This window comes from Balaenoptera musculus, chromosome 21 (genome assembly GCF_009873245.2).
Source record: "Balaenoptera musculus isolate JJ_BM4_2016_0621 chromosome 21, mBalMus1.pri.v3, whole genome shotgun sequence".
Classification (NCBI taxonomy): Eukaryota; Metazoa; Chordata; class Mammalia; order Artiodactyla; family Balaenopteridae; genus Balaenoptera; species Balaenoptera musculus.
The window spans coordinates 24,100,526-24,121,753 of NC_045805.1; the positions used below are offsets into that span (position 1 = coordinate 24,100,526).

Sequence of the window (21,228 nt, forward strand, 5' to 3'; positions counted from 1 at the left end):
GACTGTCTTTTCTCCATTGTATATTCTTGCCTTCTTTGTCATAGATTAGGTGACCATAGGTGCATGGGTTGATCTCTGGACTTTCTATCCTGTTCCATTGATCTATATTTCTGTTTTTGTGCCAGCCCCATACTGTTTTGACTACTGCAGCTTTGTAGTATAGTCTGAAGTCAGGGAGCCTGATTCCTCCAGCTCCATTTTTCTGTCTTAAAGACTGCTTTGGCTATTCACGGTCTTTTGTGTTTCCATACAAATTGTACAATTTTTTTGTTCTAATTTTGTGGAAAATGCTATTGGTAATTTGATAGGGATTACATTGAATCTGTAGAGTGCCTTGGGTGCTATGGTCATTTTGACAATATTGATTCTTCCAATTCAAGAACATGGTATATCTCTCCATCTTTTTGTGTCATCTTTGATTCCTTTCACCAGTATCTTACAGTTTTCTGAGTACAAGTCTTTTGCCTCCTTAGGTAGGTTTATTCCGAGGTATTTTTTTCTTTTTTGATGCGACGGTAAATGGGATTGTTACACTATAATTTTTCATAGAATTTTGGTGTTCATTTAGAAGGCCAATGTAATGTGCAAATAAAGGAAAATTGAATAGAAGGTGGAAAAAGACTGTTCACAGTTACAGGTCATAGATACACCTCAATGAAAAAAGCAAACAGCCACATTATGAAAGAGAATCTGCCTGTTTTACACATCTTAGAATGCTGAATAAAGGAGAAACGGAAAGTCTTTTATATAGGCTTAGAAAAGCCCACGGTAAGATGTTGATTTTTGCCAACCTCCACTCTGTCTTCTTGGTTTATCTGTGGGGCCTTTCACCAAATTCTAAAAACGTACTTAACACAACCCTAAGAATGAATTCTAATTCACTGATATTAAAAGTGTGGTGTGTATTTGATTTATTAGGGTGGTTTTTTGTATTTGTGCATAACATTAAATGTATACCTGTGAAAAGGTACTGAATCTCTAAATTGCAGCTGAGAGGAGGGCAAGGAAAGTGTGTCTTTTTGGTAACCACTTATCATGTCTGAGGGGCTTTCTGGTCAAAGGCAGTGTAATAAATAAAGGTGTCAGTCAGACTGACCTGGCTCAAATCCAGATTTTGCCACTTACTAATCCAAAGTTGTTTTCTCCCGTTAAGACTCTGACAGTACCTATCACAAAAGGTGAGAGGATCAAATTAAATGAGATAGGTATTTTTAAAGCCACTAGAACTCAGTAAATGGTAAAAATTCTGATAATTGATGGTGATGATGAGTTACACAAGGAACTGGTTTTAATTCCTTAGGTCCCCTTTTCTACAGACTGATTTAAAAATAATTTCTGTGGAATCCCAAATTCTCCTGGGTTCAGAGTACTTTTATACATCGATTTGTATTATAGTATGATTAATGAAGTTGATTCATCAGTCCTTCCTTGGAGTTTTTTAGGGAAACAGAGTAACAGTGTTGCCCTTAATGTTCTCAAGTCTTCAAAATATTGTGAGCCCAACAAGCACATTCTCATCTCCCTTTTATCCTATTAAGCGAACCAGGCATGTCTTTCTCCATTTCCGGTTCCAGTTGAATCTATTGCAAACCAAAGAACCCCACGTCAATTCCGTATAAACTAATTTATTTAACAGCCAGTGAGATTCTTTAAAGTTTTTTTGTCTAGGCAGCCTTTTAGAGAGGGAGAAATTCAGCCTTTGCTTTGTCAGATAACCAGTAAGTGGCCTTGAGTTGATGCATTAAAGCGGGGGAAGAGTGCGGATTAAAGTTGCTCGGAGGCGAGATCTGTTTTGACGCTTTATTTTGGATCCCTGTGCAGCACAGGAAGTACTTTGCAGTGAACTTCCGAAGTTTGGACTTCACTGTTTACATTCTTTTCAACCAACTCTTGCTTAAGCCCCAGATTCTTGGTTGGAAAGAGCTTACAAGCCATGTGATGGTCTAAGCAAGAGTTTTTTTAAAAAACAGGTTTAAGGAGCAAATGCTACCGTCCTTTTTTAATTTCTGTATTTTTGCTGTATTCATCGGAGAACAGATTTCCCACCCACGGATCGATTTATCTGTAGTGGTGTTAATAAGTGACTTTGAGGACCAAATAAGTAACTTATTGGTAAAGATGGCACTCATTTTTATCCTCAGTAAAGTTGAGGATATAACATCATTGACTTTTTAAAATACTTTTAATCTTTAAATATAATGAAACCTTTTCTCTCTAAAGACTTGTCATTATCCTGATGTGTAGCTTAAAACTCAATAGCTAGGATGTACATGTTTCGCCTCCTCTCAGTATTTAACTTTAAGATTACCCTAAATATGGTTATACACACGCAGAGTGGGAGAGTCCTCTGGATCCTATTGGGATGAGGGATATTCACTGCTGATAAACTGGAAAGCAGAAACAGGGCTGTAAAAATATACCTGGGGCCTGTTGTGGGATGTGTCTGTTTTTTTGTTTTTTGTTTTTTTTTTTTTGGCTGCGTTGGGTCTTCGTAGCTGCACAGGCTTTCTCTAGTTGCAGCGAGCAGGGGCTACTCTTCGTTGTGTTGCATGGGCTTCTCATTGCAGTGGCTTCTCTTGTTTCGGCGCACGGGCTCTAGGCGCGCGGGTTCAGTAGTTGTGGCGCACGGGCTTAGTTGCTTCACGGCATGTGGGATCTTCCTGGACCAGGGCTTGAACCCGTGTCCCCTGCATTAATTAGCAGGTGGATTCTTAACCACTGCACCACCAGGGAAGCGCTGTGTCTGATCTTTAAATGGAAGTCTTTTCAAAATGATTTTGGAACGTTTAGGCAACTGTCTTTTTTCAGTTATAGGGTTTGTTTATATCAGCACTGTTCTCCCCTCTTCCCTCCTTTTTTCTCCTACACCAGCCACTAATAAAGACTCAAAGTAAACTTTGCAGAATGATCCTTAAAGCATATACAGAAAGTTACGGTGGGTGCTCAAATGACCTAACACACACTTTAGGTGAACCTGAAAGAACAGCGTGTTAAATACATTCTCTTTGCCTGCCTACCTCACAAGTAGGACTTATTCTTCATATGCCTGTCTACATAGGCACAGAAATAGTTGGTTTTTATAATTCTGAGACTGTTTACTTTGCACAGTGTTAATCATTCAGGGTATCTCAGAGTTCAGTAAGTACTTTAATAACGCACAAACACACATATATCCACTGTCTTATTTTTCCTGGCATGCACCTAATACGTGTTAGGTGCAGAAGCAGGTTGGTTTCCTTCTTTTCATTAATTAGAAAATTAGTGTGTAATTAGTATGATTATTCTTTGCCTTGAAGAGCTAACACCTCCACTAAACTCTGGTCTCAACACCAGTAACCTTTTTATCTTTAAAGGACTAAGTCATCTATTAATGATACATTGGATGTTGAATTAGTAAGCATTTAGAGACACATCCTTTCCCATTTTAATTCTGGGTTTTGTGATTTGCGCAAGCTGTATCGACACATGTGTGGCCATCACTAGGAAAAGAGATTTAAGCTTTTTTTTTTTTTAATAGTTGTAATTGATAGGAATTTGAACATAAACACCCTTGCTTTTTCATCAAATATACTATGTGATCAACTGTGTATATTTTCTAGACTGGCTGGTGTAGAAATATAGACTATGGCTAGGAATAGGGTGTGATTTCTTTTGTTAGTTTTATTGTTTAGTTTTCTTTTTTCTTCAGTGCCACACTTGCTGATTTAAGCTCACAATCTGGACTTTACAGAGACGAACTACATACCCTCGAAATCATTTACGCTGGCACAGCATGGTTTATCCCTTACATTTCTTTAGGCTGTCTCTTTAATCCCTGAAATTTTTGCTGTGACAGCCATCCATAAGGTTGTGGACAAGTACAGGGAAGTACTTGGTTGAGGCAGAACCTCTTTGTTGATTTCTCCAATAAGTTAACCTCAAAATTCTGAGGTTCCTCTGGTGTTCGGTGGGGCAACAGACATCAGACTAGATGTCACAGACCAACATTAAGCAGATGTGGACCATCAAAAGTTTGTCTGTAGGTTTGCCCCATATCACCTCAAGATCTTCTCAAACACTTCAATGAAAACCACTGCCTAGAATCTGCTTTCTTTTAAGCTTTCATTGTGAGTGCTATTTGAGTGCCTCCATTCAGCAGATAGCAGGAGTAAAAGGCAGTCATTCAGCTATTACCTTTAACCCCAGGAGATGCTCATGGTTATGGACACCGCACTGTCCCAACAATGAGGTAGGCGAGAAAGAGGCTTGAGGACTAGACAATAAAAGAGACTGCTGGCAGCGCAAGTCACATTTGGCATTTGTGGGTTAAGGATTCCGAGAGATGCCTTTGTCCCTACCAGAACAGTTGACCCCCTGTTTACCTTCAGAGCCCTCAGGGTAAAAACGTTAACGTCAGGATTCTTGAATGAAAGAATACTATGTGCACTCTGGCCTATGTTTCTTTCCGTGTAATATTATCTATTTCAAAGTGTCACTGTAAAATACTGCTTTAACGGGTAACTGACTCTGCGTGAAGTGGAGACATCCTCTTCCTAACATCGCCAGGGCCCGGCTCTCTCAGTCATCCTTTTCAGGACAGTTTGAGAACGTAGTGGCAGAAGTTCAAACGATCATGCCCTCTCGACCCTTGGGAAAATAAACTCCGTTTGACTCTGATTCTCTTGACATGTTAAAGATTGAGTTTATAGCTTCTTCAAAGGCCCTGTCATGACTTTATAGTTGTCCTATGCAAAGCAGATTCTTCCCGGGCATGGTTATGTACACAGGGAATGGCTGCCTAACAAAAAGTGTGCTTTAGTGGAAAAGAAGGAAATTTAGCTGTGGTGAGTGGTCAAGTCACCAGATATGGAGACCCAGATAGCTCCAAATTAGGTACTTTTCCCTAATTCTCCTCCATAGTGGATCCCGTCTCTGGAGTTACCAGCCAGTCTCCCAAGAGCTACTCAGACTGTGAGAACCAATAGAAATAGGCAAGAGAAGCAGGACACACATCCGTTCCCTGTGGGGGAAATGAAACCAGGTGGAATAAAAGAATTCTTTGAACCTGTACAGCACCATCTCCTCAAAACAGCAGCTCAGGTATCCCGCTTCCTGCAGTTGGAGGAAATCTCATAGTTGAGCATGAATCACATCCTTCTCTTTTACAAGTGGTAGAAGCACCTTTCCAGAAAGTCCAAAGACGAAGAAACCCCTATGAGTCCATGTTAGGAGGAACAGCTCTTTAGCTGGCCACAGGAGTGTTTCATAGGCCAGCATTAATCTAACCATTTTTTCTTACAATCCAACCCTATGAGGTATGGAGTGTTATTCCCAGTTTACAGATGAGGAAACTGAGGCACATAAAAAGGTTAAATAAACATATCCAGTTTCGGTAGTGGAGGTAGATATGAATGCCCACACAATTGCCACATTTTAAGCCTCTTTTTTGGGGGGAGGTTCTACCCAAAATTGGTTGTGTCCTTGAGTGGGGTATCTCCTTTATAATTGTCACTATAATTCACTGCCACTGATGATACTTCTGGAGAACCTGTTTTCTTGATTCTTTCACCAGTAATTGGAAGGGGATCCACCAAGACCATTTTCTTTTTGTTTTTCTAGTCCTTCTGGATTAGGGGAGCGGGGTGGTCAGAAACAAAGTTTCCCTCATTTTGTTGTTGGGTCAGATCTGTCCTAACGGAAACCTTTGTAGGTTTTATCTTAAGAGTGTGGCTTAGTGTTGCAAGGGTATGAATTTGAGTTCTACAGTTTGTTCACATGAAAATGAAGCCAAGGATAAAGTGTATTTTAAAAGTGGCCTAGTCACTAAGAAATATAAAAATTCGGGCTTCCCTGGTGGCGCAGCGGTTGAGAATCTGCCTGCCAATGCAGGGGACACGGGTTCGAGCCCTGGTCCGGGAAGATCCCACATGCCACGGAGCAACTGGGCCCGTGAGCCACAATTACTGAGCCTGCGCGTCTGGAGCGTGTGCTCCGCAACAAGAGAGGCTGCGATTGTGAGAGGCCCGCGCACCGCGATGAAGAGTGGCCCCCACTTGCCGCAACTAGAGAAAGCCCTCGCACAGAAACGAAGACCCAACACAGCCATAAGTAAATAAATAAATAAATAAAAATAAAATTTAAAAAAAAAAAAAAAGAAAAAAAGAAATATAAAAATTCTTTTATTCCAGGCTCAGGTTGGCTAGTGAGGAATGAGAATGAGTTTCTCTATCACGGCCAAGCTGATTCCATTATAACACTCAGAGACCTGAGCTTGTTCTACAGTATTATCGGAGGAGGAATTACATAGGCTTCAAATCAAGGGTAAGCCTCTGGAGACATTTTAGGCTAGACATGGATATTCCTTTCACTAAAAATTTCCAAACAAGATAAAGTTTCATTGTATCTTATGGAACATCTGGTTTAAAAAAACAAAATTCTGCGGATTTTTTTTTAATTCAAGGGGTTAAAAACGAGGGACTATAAGACATCTAGAAACCTAATACTTGTTGGAAGACTTTTAAATTAGTCAGTGGAGCAGGAATTGTACCTGGCCTTATAGCCCAGCTCCAACTCGCATAGCCACACAAGCCCAGAGAGCCCTTTGGAAAGGGGTCTCTTTGTTCAAGTATGATCTAGATATGTTACCAGTGGAGAGGGACACATTCTTTCCAAATGACTCTGCTTAGGCGAGGAGGAGTGAGTAGTAAATCAGATTATTCTAGGTAAATCCAGGGCAAGCACTCTGAGGTAGTTGGATTAAGAAAAAGAACAAGGCGTAATTGGTCTGATAGTTTCTCAATGGACAATGCCCCAGTAGCACAAGCTGTTTTATTAACAGTACTGATGTTTCTGCAAGCAATGCCCTTATTTAGGAAAAGCATGAAATATGGTTTACGCCTGATGGATTCTTCTCCTCACTTGTTCATTTTCTGTTGGAACTCACGTCTATCTAAATTTTAGCACAGTGGCAACTGAACAACAACCTCCATTATTATGTGAAAATAATGTCGTCTTTGTTATATAAGGAACTTCACAGAGCTGTAATGTACACACACGCACACAGTCAACAGGAATCAAAATTAAATTCCGATCTTTATTCTACCAGTAGTTAACTGGGAATTTAGGCAGATTACTTGACTTTTCTGCATGTTCATTTCTTCATGTATGTTGGAGAGCGTATGGCACTTTGGATGGGGCAGCTCTTATACTGCATGGGACTATCCTGCCCATTGTAGGAGTTTAGCATCCTTATTATTTTCTGCCCACTGAATGCTCTCATACATTTCCAAATATCCTTAAGGAGTGTGCAGGATAGTGGGGGGTGGGAGACAGGTGCGGTGAGGAACACTACCCGTGGTTGAAAACTACTAGATTAGGAGGTCCCCAAAATGTAATACTAAATTCTGTGGATTTCATGCTTTGTGTACTCAATATTTAGTATCAGAGAACCTAACCCAGTTTGCCACCAGTTCCCCCCTTCTGTGCTCTTTTATTCAGATTTTTTTTTTTTAAATGTTTGGGCATCACAAATTTTCACTTGCAGTACAATGACATTTTATAAATGGTAGAAAAATTCTACTCATTCATTTTCAGAAACAGTATTGAGTTAGGAGAAACTTTTGAAATTGTGGGATTGTGGGATTGATCCCCCCCCCCCATTTCCTTTTCTTCAATCATCTTCTCTTTATCTATAACATACAGCTCTTCTCTTAACTTCCCTCCACACTGTTGTCTCTGAATGAGCCCCATCCACTCCATAGTAACAGGTTACCCAGGTGTGTGTTTCTATTTGGCCTGTCACTGAGCCATTTTAAGGCTCTGACTGAATGTAACAATTGTTTTCAGAATCCTGGGGAAACTTCTGCATATACCTCGCGTAGAGTCTGTTTCTAATTCTGTTGAATGTTTTATGCTGCCTTTAGAAGAGAAAGCTGAATGTATTCAGAAAACTGTAAATATATTTTTTGGTCCCCTGAGACGTCAGAATATCTCTGAAGTATGTATTTACCTCCTCTCAGTTTCTGATGGGAGTGACATGTCTATCAATAATTTTCAGAGAACAGTTAATATTTCCAACTTCTTTTTAACTCTAAAAGGTAAATGTTAATTCTTTCAGCTTCATTCCCTTTTATATGTTGAATGATTTGTGGTCCCCAGGTTACTTCCTTTCCTTGTGACCAAAATGCTGTTTGAAAATAGAAGGCTTTTATTCTTAATCCTCTTTACAAAATGTTTTAAAATTTAACAAGCATAGAGAAATGGACATCGAAGCCACATTGAGACACCACTTCACACCTACTAGGATGGCGAAGACAAAGACAGGCAATAATAACAGGCATTGATGAGGATGTGAAAAAATTGGGATCCTCATACATTGATAGTCGGATTGAAATGGTATAGCTACTTCAGAAAACAGTTTCACAGTTCTTCAGAAAAGTTAACATAGAGTTACTATATGCTCCAGCAGTTCTTCTCCTAGAGAATTGAAAACATATATCCACACAAAAACGTGTACACAGTGTTCATAGCAGCCAAAAAAGTGACAACAACCCAATGTCCAACTGATGAAAGGATAAACGCAATGTGGAATGTTTGTACAGTAGAATATTATTCAGCAATAAACAGTGGATGAACCTTGGAAACATTCTGATTAAAAGAAACCAGTGTGACAAAAGACCTCGTGTTGTATGATTCCGTTTGTAGGAAATATCCAGTATGAATAGGTACTTTCTCAGAGACTGAAAGTAGATTAGTGGTTGGGGGAGGAGAGTGAGTGAGGAGGGAGAGGGAGGAATGAGCAGTAAGTGAGAATGGGTACAGTTTCCTTTTGGGGCGATGAAAACGTTCCAAAGATGTATTGTGATGGCTGCACAACTCTGTGACTGTACTAAAAATCATTAAATTTAATGCAAAAGGGTGAATTTTATGGTATGTGAATTATTTTTAATAACAGCTGTATGAAGTATATCTATAATAGCAGAAACTATTCCAGAAACTTTAAAAATAAGAATGTTGAATTTTTAGTTAAGTCAACGTTAAATAGAAACTTAAGTCATAAATAAGAGACCTCAGTGTTTGGTCACTTGGCAAGAAAGGACTTAAATACATTTTTGTGCTTGAATGAAAAATCTTTTGAATGTAGCATAGTATAATTAAGCCGTATCCAACCTCTGAATACCTTGCCTATATCTTCCCCCACATACTATTATGACTGGAAATCTTTTGAGTACAATGTGTACAAGAATAAGTAATAAGAATCATTTTCTCTCATTTATTTATGAGCTTGTTCTAGTCAGCAGTAGGGGAAGGAAGTAATTTATTAGCTTGTTCTAGTCAACTGAAGTGGAGGGAACTGGTGTTGGAGCACTAAGGGTTAGTTTATGAGGACGCCATCTTGGTTTCTTGGTTGCTGAGAAACTGGGTAGTTGTTTACTAAAGCTCAACCAAGTCATGATCTCAGTGAGTTGGAATATAAGTGCTTTGCAAAATCCCCACAACCTCAGCAGAGTATGCCTTTCTCTTTAGTTACTCCTGAGAACTGATTTAGTTCTTCCCTCCCTATGGATCTTGTTTTATGTACTACTGTTTACAGAAATTAGCAGTGTTGGTTCAACTTCTCTGTTTAATGCTTGATAATTCTGATAATTTAGAAGGAAATCACTTTACCACCCCACCCCCTAATCCCACTATGCTCTCTGATTTCTTCTGCCTTGTAGGATGATAATCACGCCTCAGTAATAGAAAGGTCAGTGGGCACCAGGTATATCAGCTACCACCTGGTGGAGCTCCGAGGCTTGGTGGTTTTGACAGCAGTTTTTGAAGCAGCCCTGGAGATTTACCCGGGTCTCTGTTTGAGTAAACCTGAAGAGGCATATCAGAACTCCAGCCCTCAGATGACCTGGGCTTTAGTACCAGAAACCGAGATAAGGCGGGTGGTGTGGAGCAGGGAGATAGGATCCAGGTACTGAGATTATTACACGATCAGAGAGGTATTATTACTAAGTTTGACCTTGATTTGAGCTCCTTTCCTTATTTCCTGGACACAGGATGGGGGTTTCATTAACCTCATCTGTAAAGGTTAAAGGAAGTCCTAAAGGCTAGGGAAGAACCGAGCAGATTATTACAAAAGAAATACTAGGATTTTCCTACACCAGGATTTTATTGTACAGCATACACAGTTTCTGGTGACAAATTATTCTCATTCTGTATTAGAAAGTCCGAATGAATTGGTTAAAACCTATAACCTGAACGAGGAACATTATTTCTCCCCTTCAGCATAGACACCTGGCTAGGCAGGGCTTTCTGGATGCTCCACATTCCTTACAGCAGCAGTGGATATTCGTTTGGAGTGGGGTATAGAGAAAAGGGCAGTAAGAAGCTTATTAGAATCAACCAGGAATCTCAGCCATCATATTAAATTGACTCTTATGAGATTGCTGCTACTTTACTATTTTTATTCTACACACAAGAAGGTAGTTTCATCTGGTTCAATACCGAAGCCTCAGATCCACTGGATTACTGGGTCAGAATGGGGTGTGTGTGAAACACCAGGAGATTCTGATAGGAAATGACCTTAGCTCTAGAAGAAATGGGTCACTTGTGGCTGTGTCTCAGAGGAGAGCAGAGTCCGCTGGCGGTGGAGTGGACAGTAGGGGCAACCTGTTGCTTTCCAGTAGAGTTTCATGTAGTTCACCCAAATGGGATAGTATTCTAAACATTTGAATTTGCGCATATCGGGACACTGTAAAGGCGTTTGGCCCAGGACTCAACGGGAGAAGCCTGGACATCAACCCAGGTTCATTCAGGCCTCGAACTTAACTGAACCTTTATAGCAATATTTATTACAGCAATTTTAGCCCCAATTTTCTTTACCCCTTCCCCCCCTTTTTTCTTTTTTAACATTTCAACATATTTCAATTAGTAATTGAAAATTAATTAAAAAATTAAGTTCAATAAACAACATTGAAAACCTTGGTACTTTAGAAACTTCCTTCAAAAGATTGGGTGTCTCAGGAAGTCACAACAGGTTGGGGAGATGTTAAAATTCTGAGTCCTCGGCTTTTTAGTCAACATACGTAAAATTATTCATAAATTCATAACCAGAAATTCAGAAATGGGTAAAAGATGGAGGGGTTGATGAATCAACTTTAACTTCTCAAGTGGTAAAACAGTTTTACCTGCTATGAATATACAGAGAGAGAAAGTGAAGACAACAGAATACGGGGAGACCCCAAACAGTGCAGACACAAACAAATGAATCTATTTCAAGTGAATAACACAACCACAGTGAAGTTGGGAAGAATGGGGAGAGCTGACCCAAATAATTCTTTTTTTTTTTTTTTCCAAATAATTCTTGAATGTACATATTGGCTATATACTTTTAGGCCTAAGACGAAAAGAACTATATATACTGAACTGTAGTTAATAGGTTTCCTTTTTATGTTGATATTGTTTAGCGATTCTGAAACTTCATTCCCGTGTTGAGCGAATAAGTAAATGTATAGTGGATAATGAGAGCTAGTATTCAGAGAAGGAGTTACCAGTACAAATTTGGAGAGGGAAGGCTAGAATTAACCTAATGGTGTTGGATTGGAATTGGAGGTATCAGTACTAACTTGTGTTTTTAATATATCTAAATAGATATGGATGTGAAAACGTGTGTTTCCGTATAAGTCTGGGACAATTTGAGCAACAAAACAAATAATAGTAATAAGTTATAAATCATAAAATAAGGTATGAATCTGTACTGATGTGTGAGTGAATGAACAAACGAATGTAGAAAGGAATAAATAATAAACAGGGCCAAAGGGTAAGGTTTTCCTTAGAGTAGAAGACTAATGAATATGAAAGGAATGATAGGATTAGAAAACTCACCATTTGGCAATCACAATAGTAAAGATTGCTTCAGGTAAAAATTATCAATAGATGTTAAAACAATAGATCAATAGATGTTAAAATTTGAGAAACAAAATATTTAGTCTCAAAGTTATCTCCCTATGAGATACTTATTAGTTAAAAAGAGAAAAAATAGTAACCTCACAGTGGAGAAACTTGGCAAGTGATCAAAGTTATTATCGCTAGTAATGAGACAAAAACGACATCATGTGTCTCCTGATAGGATGCACTGAGAATGACACTTCTGTGATATTCCTGCCAAAAATTTGTAACCTTAATTTAATCAAGGAACAAATCAGATAAACCCGAATTGAGGGACAGTCTACAAAAAAAAATAGCCTGTACTCTTCCAAAATGTCAAGGTCACGGAAGACAAGGACTGAGGGAAATATTCTGGGAGACTTAAAGAGATGACAGCTAAATGCTATGTATGATTCTGGATTAGATCCTGAATCAGCAGCACAAAGAGATGTCCTTGCTTTTAGGAAGCCAAACTGTAAAGGGTAAAGGGTATCGTGCTTTCAACATATTCTTAAACAGTTCAGGGAGGACAAAGGTGTATGGGGAAATCTAGGCAAAGGGTACACAGGAATTCTTTGTACTATGTGTGCAACTTTTCCATAAATAAATTATTTCAAAGTAAGTATTTTTTAAGAACTAAGCAGAAAGCACCAACATACCTGGTTGAGTGCCGTCTGCCAGGATATCTGTCACTGTTAGTTCTCCTCTGGCTCTGCTAGCACTCCACAGGAACCCTTTTATTCCCGCTCTCTCCCTCTTCTTTCTTCTTTTAACCTGTGTCAGATCCTGTAAATTATAACTTTATAAATTATACATATTTGTAATAAATTCAAACGATACAAAATCATACAGACTAGAAATCCCCTCCCCACCCTGACATTGCCACCAAAGTTACCACTATTAACGCGGTGGTTGTCCCATTATAAACATTCCTGGGTTCACACACTCGTACATATGCAAAGTCTCCTCCTTCTAATGCTACTAAACATTGTTGAGTATCTTGTTCTTTTTTAAACCTCATATTGCCATGACATCTTTCTCAGTAAATATATGTAGCTTTGCCTCATTCTTTCCCTTTTTTTCCCCTCTAAATGAATGCTTCCTTTGTCTCTAAAACGAGTTGTCAAGGGCGGATAAACCCACTTACTTTAATGGTAGAACCATTTGTAAAGACACTGGGCTGTAGCTCACAGATTTGAAGGATGTACCAAGTAAACAAGACTCCATCCGGCATTAGGACAGCTCTGAAGACCTCAGTGACAGGAGTTTAGAGACCTTTTCTCTAGTGGGAGACTGTTAGGGTAACTCAGCTCCAGCCACCTCCATTTTCTGTATTTTTATACCCAAGGTTGAAATCCTCAGAAGAAAAAACATGTTTGGTCACTGTGGGCCGCATCTGTCTGTCCCTTAACTAGTCAGCTGTCACTAGGGGAGTGAGGGCACAGAACCTGGATGCTGGCCTCTGGGTGCTTCCCAGAGAAGAAGGGCCAGCAGAGCAGTTATCGCAACCGACCTCTTTCCAGGGCTGTTTGAACTGCTTCGCGTCTGGTGTGTTCCCGTCTTTCGTTTAAGTCCAGCTGCCCTTCCACCACTAGAGTGTCCTGCACTGCAGTGATTCTCAGATGTGGTCCCTACACAAGCAGTATCAGCATCAGCCTGGAAACTTGTTAGAAATGCAGATTCTCTAGTCCCATCCCAGACCTACTGAAGCAGAAACTCTGGAGGCGCGGGTTCAGCACTCTGTGTCCAGGAAGTCTTCCAGATGATTCTGATACGTGCTAACATTTGAGGATCACGCTCTACTACATAAATCTGATCATAATATTTCCCCAGTTTAAAAAATTTTAGCGGCTCAGGCATGCAGATACTCCGAGTCCTCACTCATGACCTGAAAGTTCCTCGTGATCTCATCCCAGTGCTTGTGCAGTCTTTTACACACACACACACATCCACACACATCCACACCCTCTCCACATCCTGTCATACAGAACTTTGCTGAGCTCTTTCCTGGACTACCACCTGGTAAATTTCTGCTCTTCTGTCACTTCCTCTGTGATGCCTTCCTGGTCCCCAGTCACTCAGGGCCGTGGCTCTGTTTCCCCTGGAGTCCTAAACATTGTGTTTGTCTGTTTGTCTAACCATCAGTTTACCTGTACAGCTCCCTCACCAGAGCCTGAGGTCTGAACTCCTCAAGGCAGGACTTATTTTCACTGATCCTTGTGTCTCTAGTACATGACAAACCTTATGTGCTTGGTTGAATCTGTTCTGTTTTTACTTTTTATTATGAAATTTCAAGCATACCAAAAGGTGGAGAGCATAGTAATGGATATCCGTTAATCCATCAGAATTTACCAACTTGACATTTTGCTGCATTTGCTTCCATTTTTTCTAAGTATTCTAAAGTAAATACCTGATGTTATGACATTTTGTCATTATATTTTCTTTGTATTTCAGTACAAAAACTAAAGACGTTTTCCTACATTACCATTTTATCACACCTAATAAAATGGACAATTCCCAGATATCGCCGAATGCCCATTCTGTATTCAGCTTTCTTCATTTTCCCATGAGAGGTCTTTTATATCTGGTTGTTCAATCAAGGACCACACATTGCATATGAGGGTAGGCCTCTAAGGGTATTTAAATCATTCTAGAATAGCCCTTCTCTCTTTTTTCCCCCATTATTCAATGAATAAACTCCTGACTAATATTTATCCCACTCTTGTGGCATGACATTAATACCGTGACACTACTAAGGAGTTGGAACGGTGTTGAACCTTTATGTTCAGAATAATCATACGGCTCCAAATCCACGATTTGCAGCCAATAAATCTTTTCCAGCACAGCCTATGTGCATAAGAAGCCAGTATCACCACAGCTAGAGAAACAGGAGAGCTACTTGGGATCTGAGCTTTGCAGCACATTTAATTAATAGCTTCTCCATTTTGTCTTCCAGAAAGTCACTGAAAGAGCTGCAGTTCATTTACAGTGACTCTCTACATTCCTGTAAGCTTGGGTCTTCAGGATTTGGTGATTTCCTTTTACCTTGCCCATTTCCTTGTGTTTTATTATATACTAGCTCTTCCCTTATCCTTCTAGGACTCCGGCCTTTGATATAGTTTGTAGAGCAATAAAATGGCATTTTAAAGCTCTGTAACTTGCTGAGAATCTTAATTCAATTTAAATAGGAAGCACAAATTTGCATTGAGGGGTCTAGGTCTACAATTCAGAAAATTCTCTTTTTCAAGATTTTCTGTTTACAGAGAGTTCTTAAGCTTTAATTTTAGGAGAAAGAGAAGGAGGAAAAAAGAGGATTTTTAAGAATTCCCTCAACAGAGTCCTAAATGCAATAATATACTCTGTTTGAGTTTAGAGCATTACAGTATGCAAATACAGGGTTTGAATTGTCCTTTAAGCCTCTAATTGCTCTCTGTAGCTTTTGAGATTGAACTGTTAGGACTTCCAGTAATCACATGTATCAACAAAGGTGGTTGAATACAAGTGTTCCTATGGGCTGAGTCACTTGGACTGAGGGAAAAGGTGGGGCTGGGGATGAGGCTGGTGGAGAAGAGGAGAGTTACCTGGACGAGACTGTAGAAAGTTCAGAAAGCGTACTGTGAGATATTTTAGGAACTATGGTGCAGGAAAGAAAACCGTGTTATTAAGGTATCTCAGCTCTGGCTGCCATAACAAAATACCACAGATAGGGTGGTGTCAACAACATTAATTCTCTGAGTTCTGGAGGCTAGAAAGTCCAAGATCAAGTTGCCATTAGATTCACTGTCTGGTGAGGACCCTCTTTCTGGTTTGTGCAGACTCCACCTTCTCACTGTGTTCTCACGTGGACTTTCCTTGGTGTGTGCTCCTGGAGAGAGAGGTCTCTGGAGTCCCTTCCTCTTCTCCCAAGGGCACTAATCTCTTCGTAGGGGCCCTACCCCTATGAATACCATCACATTGAGAGTTAGGACTTCAACATGGATTTGGGGAGGACACAAACATTCAGTCTATGACACATAAGCATATGGATTTGCTACTGCCCTGATATACTCTTAGGTATAGTAGACTACTAAGGATACTTGCTATCTCCCAGAGTTTGCCCTGGGTAGGGAGTTTAGCCTTTGTAGATCACAGTGAACCTGTGTTGCTTTGGTCACAGTGTTCTAGGCCATCTTGGAGAGACTATTGGCTGTTCCTATAGCCAGTCAGATTGGGTTGCTTCTAAGTAACTTCTCAAACTGATATCATACTGATATCTAGAAACTGTCCTTTTTGGACACCAAGGAAATAAGACACCATTTACAATTGGAAGAGAAACGTTTCTGTTCACTTATCAGAAGGGTTTTGGTGAATTATAGGCAATAGAGGAAAAAGTTGATTTTGAAAGGCACAGGCTCCCCCTTTGATTTAGTAGTAATCTTATCCTGACAGCATTTAATGAGAAGTCACTGTGGCCAGAGAATAATTTTATTGGGCTTTAATTAAAAGCACAAGGGGATTTGTTTGTTTTGTTTTGTTTTCTATCTGTCTCCTTCCTGTCTTCCTCTTTCTCCCCTCATTCTTCCTCTTCACTTCCATGTTCTCCCTGCCCCTGCCCCACTCTGCCTCCTCTTCTTCATCCTTTAACATTTACAATGTTTTTGGCTTGGCTAGTCCCTCTGGATAGAAACTGAGCTGAGCAGGATATTGATTACCAAATATGGTATTGCTGCTAAAGATGTTAGAGGAATGTGACTTGTGTTCTAAGCCTCCGGCCTCTGAATAAGCTGCCAAACAAATTAGGTCATTTTAACTTCTGAGTTTTTTTTGTTTTTTTTTTTTTTTTTTTAAATAAAGAGCTGGAACTTTGATTTGGAACATGATGGTGGTGTTATTTTAGCTCACACCGGGAGGAGGGGTATGAAGACGGGGGTGGGGAGTAGGGGGGGCTCAGTTAAGCATGTTTTAGGACCTGAGTCACGAGACCAGGTTGTGTAAGAGGCAAGCACGTTGTATGTAGCCTTGATGAACCGCTCTGGCACATCAGTGAAAGAGCTGAGGCATAGAATGCAGATGTCCAGCCCCATTCTCTGACGCTAGAGACTCCAGAGGCCCCCTGACAGGTCCCAGGATGGTCTTCTCATGTTACCCATGCTGCTCGCGTGGATGGGGGCTCAGGGTTATTAGGAAAGCTGCTGCTTCACAGGAAGGATGGGGGAGTTAAGTGCCAAGGAGGACACTCGGAAATTGATAGCAAGTTGCTTCTATGTGTAGTTGGATGCGGTGTGATATGAATATGCAGGTCCTTCCACAGCATACCTTTAAATGACAGCGGGGACTATGCTCATCTCCCAGCAAAGGCCACAGCTCTTCAGATCCGTATTTGGAAATATTTACTCTGTTGTTGATGTCAGCTTTGATAGAGTGAAATGCTCATAGTGGAAGTGAATGGAAGCAAACACTGCTTCAGGATGCTGCTTTGTCTTTTTCCCCTTATGTACATTTTTCTCAAGATAATACTGAGGTTTCTCACATTAAAACGGAAACCGAGACCAGTTAAAGAAAGAATTTCTTTTTATATTTCATATAGCTGGCACCCCCTTTTCCCTTTTCGTCATTGGTTAGGGCTGCACAAGAGGATTCCTTTTCTTCTTGTGCACCCTCACCTGTTTGTGCCTTCAGTTGGAAATTTCACCCACTCCAGGACATGTGTGGGTCAGGGCTCTGGGCTGTAGTTGTGCCTCCCTGAGGGCCTCGCTTTCCTTCCGCTCCCCACCCCAACCCCCTTATTTGTCTTACTGCCGCTCCCATCAAGTCACAGGCTGTTCCTCCCATCTTTAGAGCTGAGCTCGAGAAGTTCAGAGTTGTTCATCCTGGTCTACAGAGTTAGAGACTCTTACTAATTTCTTGTGGAAATTGCTCTTGTCTTCAAGCTAATAGAAGAAAGGGGCTTTGGGGCGCCCAGGCCCACGTGGGTGCTAAACTGAGAACCTGTGTTCTTAAGATACTCATTTTCAGAACTTCACTCCTTTTTCAGAACATGCCATACAAACAAACATGGTACCTAAGTCTGTTTTGAATGCACATTTATGCACCATACTATTCTGGGGTGTCTTTTTGATACTATTGTTGGGGTCCAGAATCATAGCATTGGACATAAATATCGAGATTATTCATTATGCTCAGTAATAAAGGCATTCTTGAATGGTGGGAGGGTTTCAGAATAGATTTATCTTGCCCCAAATCTTGTATTTTATAGTGTTTGTGACTTATTTTATTGAATATATTTGGCTTAGGTAAACTGCAATAATAGGGTTAAAGGTAATTGAAATTACTACCCTCTCTTTGGCCCATATAATCTGTTGTCTGTCTATGCATGTAGCTAATAAGCCAGCTATAATCAAAATCAGGACCTTACCACATCAAGACATTCATATAAATGTATAAGCTAACTGGAATTAAATGATACTAGTTATACTGAAATCTTAAAACTGTTTAGTTCCTGGCTACTTAGTAACTCAGAGTACATGTATCACCCATATGAAAGCTCTCCAGTTAGAAAAGGATGGGAATTTTCCCCCTCTATAGGTGATGAAACTAAGACATTGAAGAATTAACATTGTTTTAAACACTGGTCAAAGCCTTGCCTCTTAACGATTTCAGGTGTTAGACTTTTCCAGTATTACACAGGGCTTTACATTAATTCATTCTTATTGGTAGCCATTAATTAGTTTTTAACTATGCTAGGCATTCGCTGGTCCAGATTTAAAATTTGAACCTGAAAGTTTTAGTCCAAAAAGAAAAGGAATAGATGAAAAACCATGCAACTAAAATTTTAATACAGTAAACTAAATCTCCTTGACTTTGTGGACATGCTGTGTTATGGGTTTTCGTGTATTCTGTGTAAGTAGTGAGAATGAGAGCTCTTGCTAACTTTTTTTCCCTGATAGGCCGGGTTTACTGGTGTGTTTATTTTGTCACCATTCCGGTTTGACTCTAAGGAAATGAAAACATCTTCCATTTGTTCTTTATTTCCAAAGGGCATCCGCTTCGATCCTGAGATTCCACAAACACTACGACTAGAGTTTGCTAAGGCAAACACGAAGATGGCCAAGAACAAACTAGTAGGGACTCCAAACCCTAGTACTCCTCTGCCCAACACTGTACCTCAGTTCATTGCCAGAGAGCCGTGTAAGTTGATCTACTTTTCATTTTGGATAAAAAGTAATAAGTAAGACTTGTTCACGTACTTTATGTGAGATTACACCATGGGACGTACAGCTGGCTGAGTATCATTTTCCATTTCTGAGAAGAGACTGCCTTTTCCTGCTGTCTGAATTCCACATACAGCAATCTTGTTCATGATTGGCTGTCCCAAAAGATGGTTCAGCTTGATCAGTACTGTTACTACAAAATTTCGTTTTAAGTGCTGTAGATTTCCTTAATGTGATCTGACCTTATTGTGCGTATGCCCTGTTTGCCTTGGGGTTTAAATCTTCATTCGTTTCCCCATCCTTGGACCATGAGTGCTGGTTCTCAGCATTCACTTTACTTCATCTGTTGAGGAATATCAGTTCTGTGGCGTCAGGGAAATAGAATATTAAATATGAAAGAAGCAGATAATAAGAAGTTTGTTCTGTGTTTGAGAACAGTTTGGCCATAAATCTAGGAGGGAAAGTAAACATACACAAAGAATTTATATAGTAGAATGGTCAGTTCTAACAAACTAATACCAGTAAAGCTTTAAGAAAATTCGGGGCTTCCTGTTTTAAATTCATTGGGTAAAGACACTGACTAATTGCAAAACAAGTCTTTTACCCCACCTCATGAGCTTATTCCCTTAAATGTCCAGGCTACAATTTCTGCCTTTGATTGAGTAACTTGAAAATGTTGTCTTAATTTTCTTTCTCAAGCTCAATCAGTAGCAGAAGTGAGGCGTGAGATAGGCCCTAGCTTTTCCTTTCAGTGCATGGCCGTATGTGATTGAATACGGCAGGGCATTCAAGGAATCCCAAGTGCCTTGCTGTTACTTGGAATGTTTCCGTCCTATCATTCTTGATCTTCTTTCTGAGCCACATGATCTTGATCTTCTTCCTGCCTTCCTTGACAGTATGCTTCAACATTTCTTATTGAAATCGAAGGGCACATGGGTTCCTTTCTCCCCCGTGTCATGTGCGTGTCAGATTTAATCGGGTTGTTGTGGAAATTACAGTCATTCTGTAGCTCAGTCACTCTTGAAAAGCTGCTGCGTATCAGGGGAAACTAATAGATAAAAGAAGAGTTTCTCCCTCGGTGTGTTCTACAGTTTTTCTATGAAGCCAGGAAATCATAATGGAGAAAAAAAATATTTTGTTCTTCCATGTCCTAGGGAAACTTAAAACCTTTGTTTATTTGGGAAATCTAAACAAAAGTTTCATCTTATGGTACAGTTGTACTACAGGAGGACGTATGGACATTTCTTACTAATTCTGTATTCTAAACAGCATCTAGCCCAGTGCTTTGTACATTGCATATATTTAGTAAATATTTATTAGTGATGATGTCGATAAATTGAGTATTTTAATTTGGCTTTGTGCAGAATTATTCCATTTGTATGCCTCTTCATTTCTTTCTGAAATTTCTTCTCTCTTTAAGGCATCAGAAAAGAGTATTTGTAGGATACTTTTACTTAGAAAAGACAACCTAGAGTAACTCTTTACTTAGTGAATTTGCCTGCTTCACATCTCGGAGTATTTTGAAAACATTCAGACAGGAAGTGTAATGCTGGCAATACTTTTATCCTTTCAGTTCTTTATTGAATTTTTTTCTTTCTGAGAGTTTGGTTTTTGGTTTTTTCCCCCCTAAATTTGCTACAGCAGCTGTGAAGTAGTTAGCCAGAGAGGTGATGCCAGTTCACAGTAGGGTACATGAAAGCAAGATAGATGAACAAACTGGACACCCACAAGTCCCTGAAGTTACAGGAGAGCTTCGAGCAGAGTTTAGAGCGCTGCTGTGGCCGGCTCCGCCTACCACCCTTCCCTGTGTACTGAACCGCTCAGAAGTGGTCAGATAGTTTCCATGGCAGGGTCGAAACTTGCCTGACTGCTCATGGCCAAACAGACTTTGAAGTGTTTTTTTTTTTTTTAAAACGCAAACACCAGTGTATTCTTGAGAAAATAAGTTGGCCTGATTTCTCTCAATATAGCTCCTTTTTATGACATAGGGGCCTTGACGGACAGCAATTACACCGTCCACTGAGATCGACCTTATCATCCATTACAATTACCTCTGGAAATTGTGAACTTTTCTGTCACATATGCAAAATTGTTGTTTTCCCTGAAGCACACCACAAACTAAGAAAGAACATTGTAGTGGTTC

General features: G+C 39.9%; 1 protein-coding gene across 9 annotated transcripts in view; it reads left to right on the top strand.

Moving 5' to 3' along the window:
- RBPMS (RNA binding protein, mRNA processing factor) overlaps positions 1–21,228 on the top strand; it is a 188,254-nt gene that overhangs the window by 93,678 nt on the left and 73,348 nt on the right. For 6 of the 9 annotated variants that reach the window (XM_036838866.1, XM_036838862.1, XM_036838859.1 and 3 more), the window contains exon 5: positions 18,912–19,062. The exons of the other annotated variants lie outside the window; for them this stretch is intronic. In XM_036838866.1, coding sequence (XP_036694761.1) covers positions 18,912–19,062 — 151 coding nt within the window. The remainder of the gene's footprint in view (positions 1–18,911; positions 19,063–21,228) is intronic. 9 annotated transcript variants of the gene reach the window in all.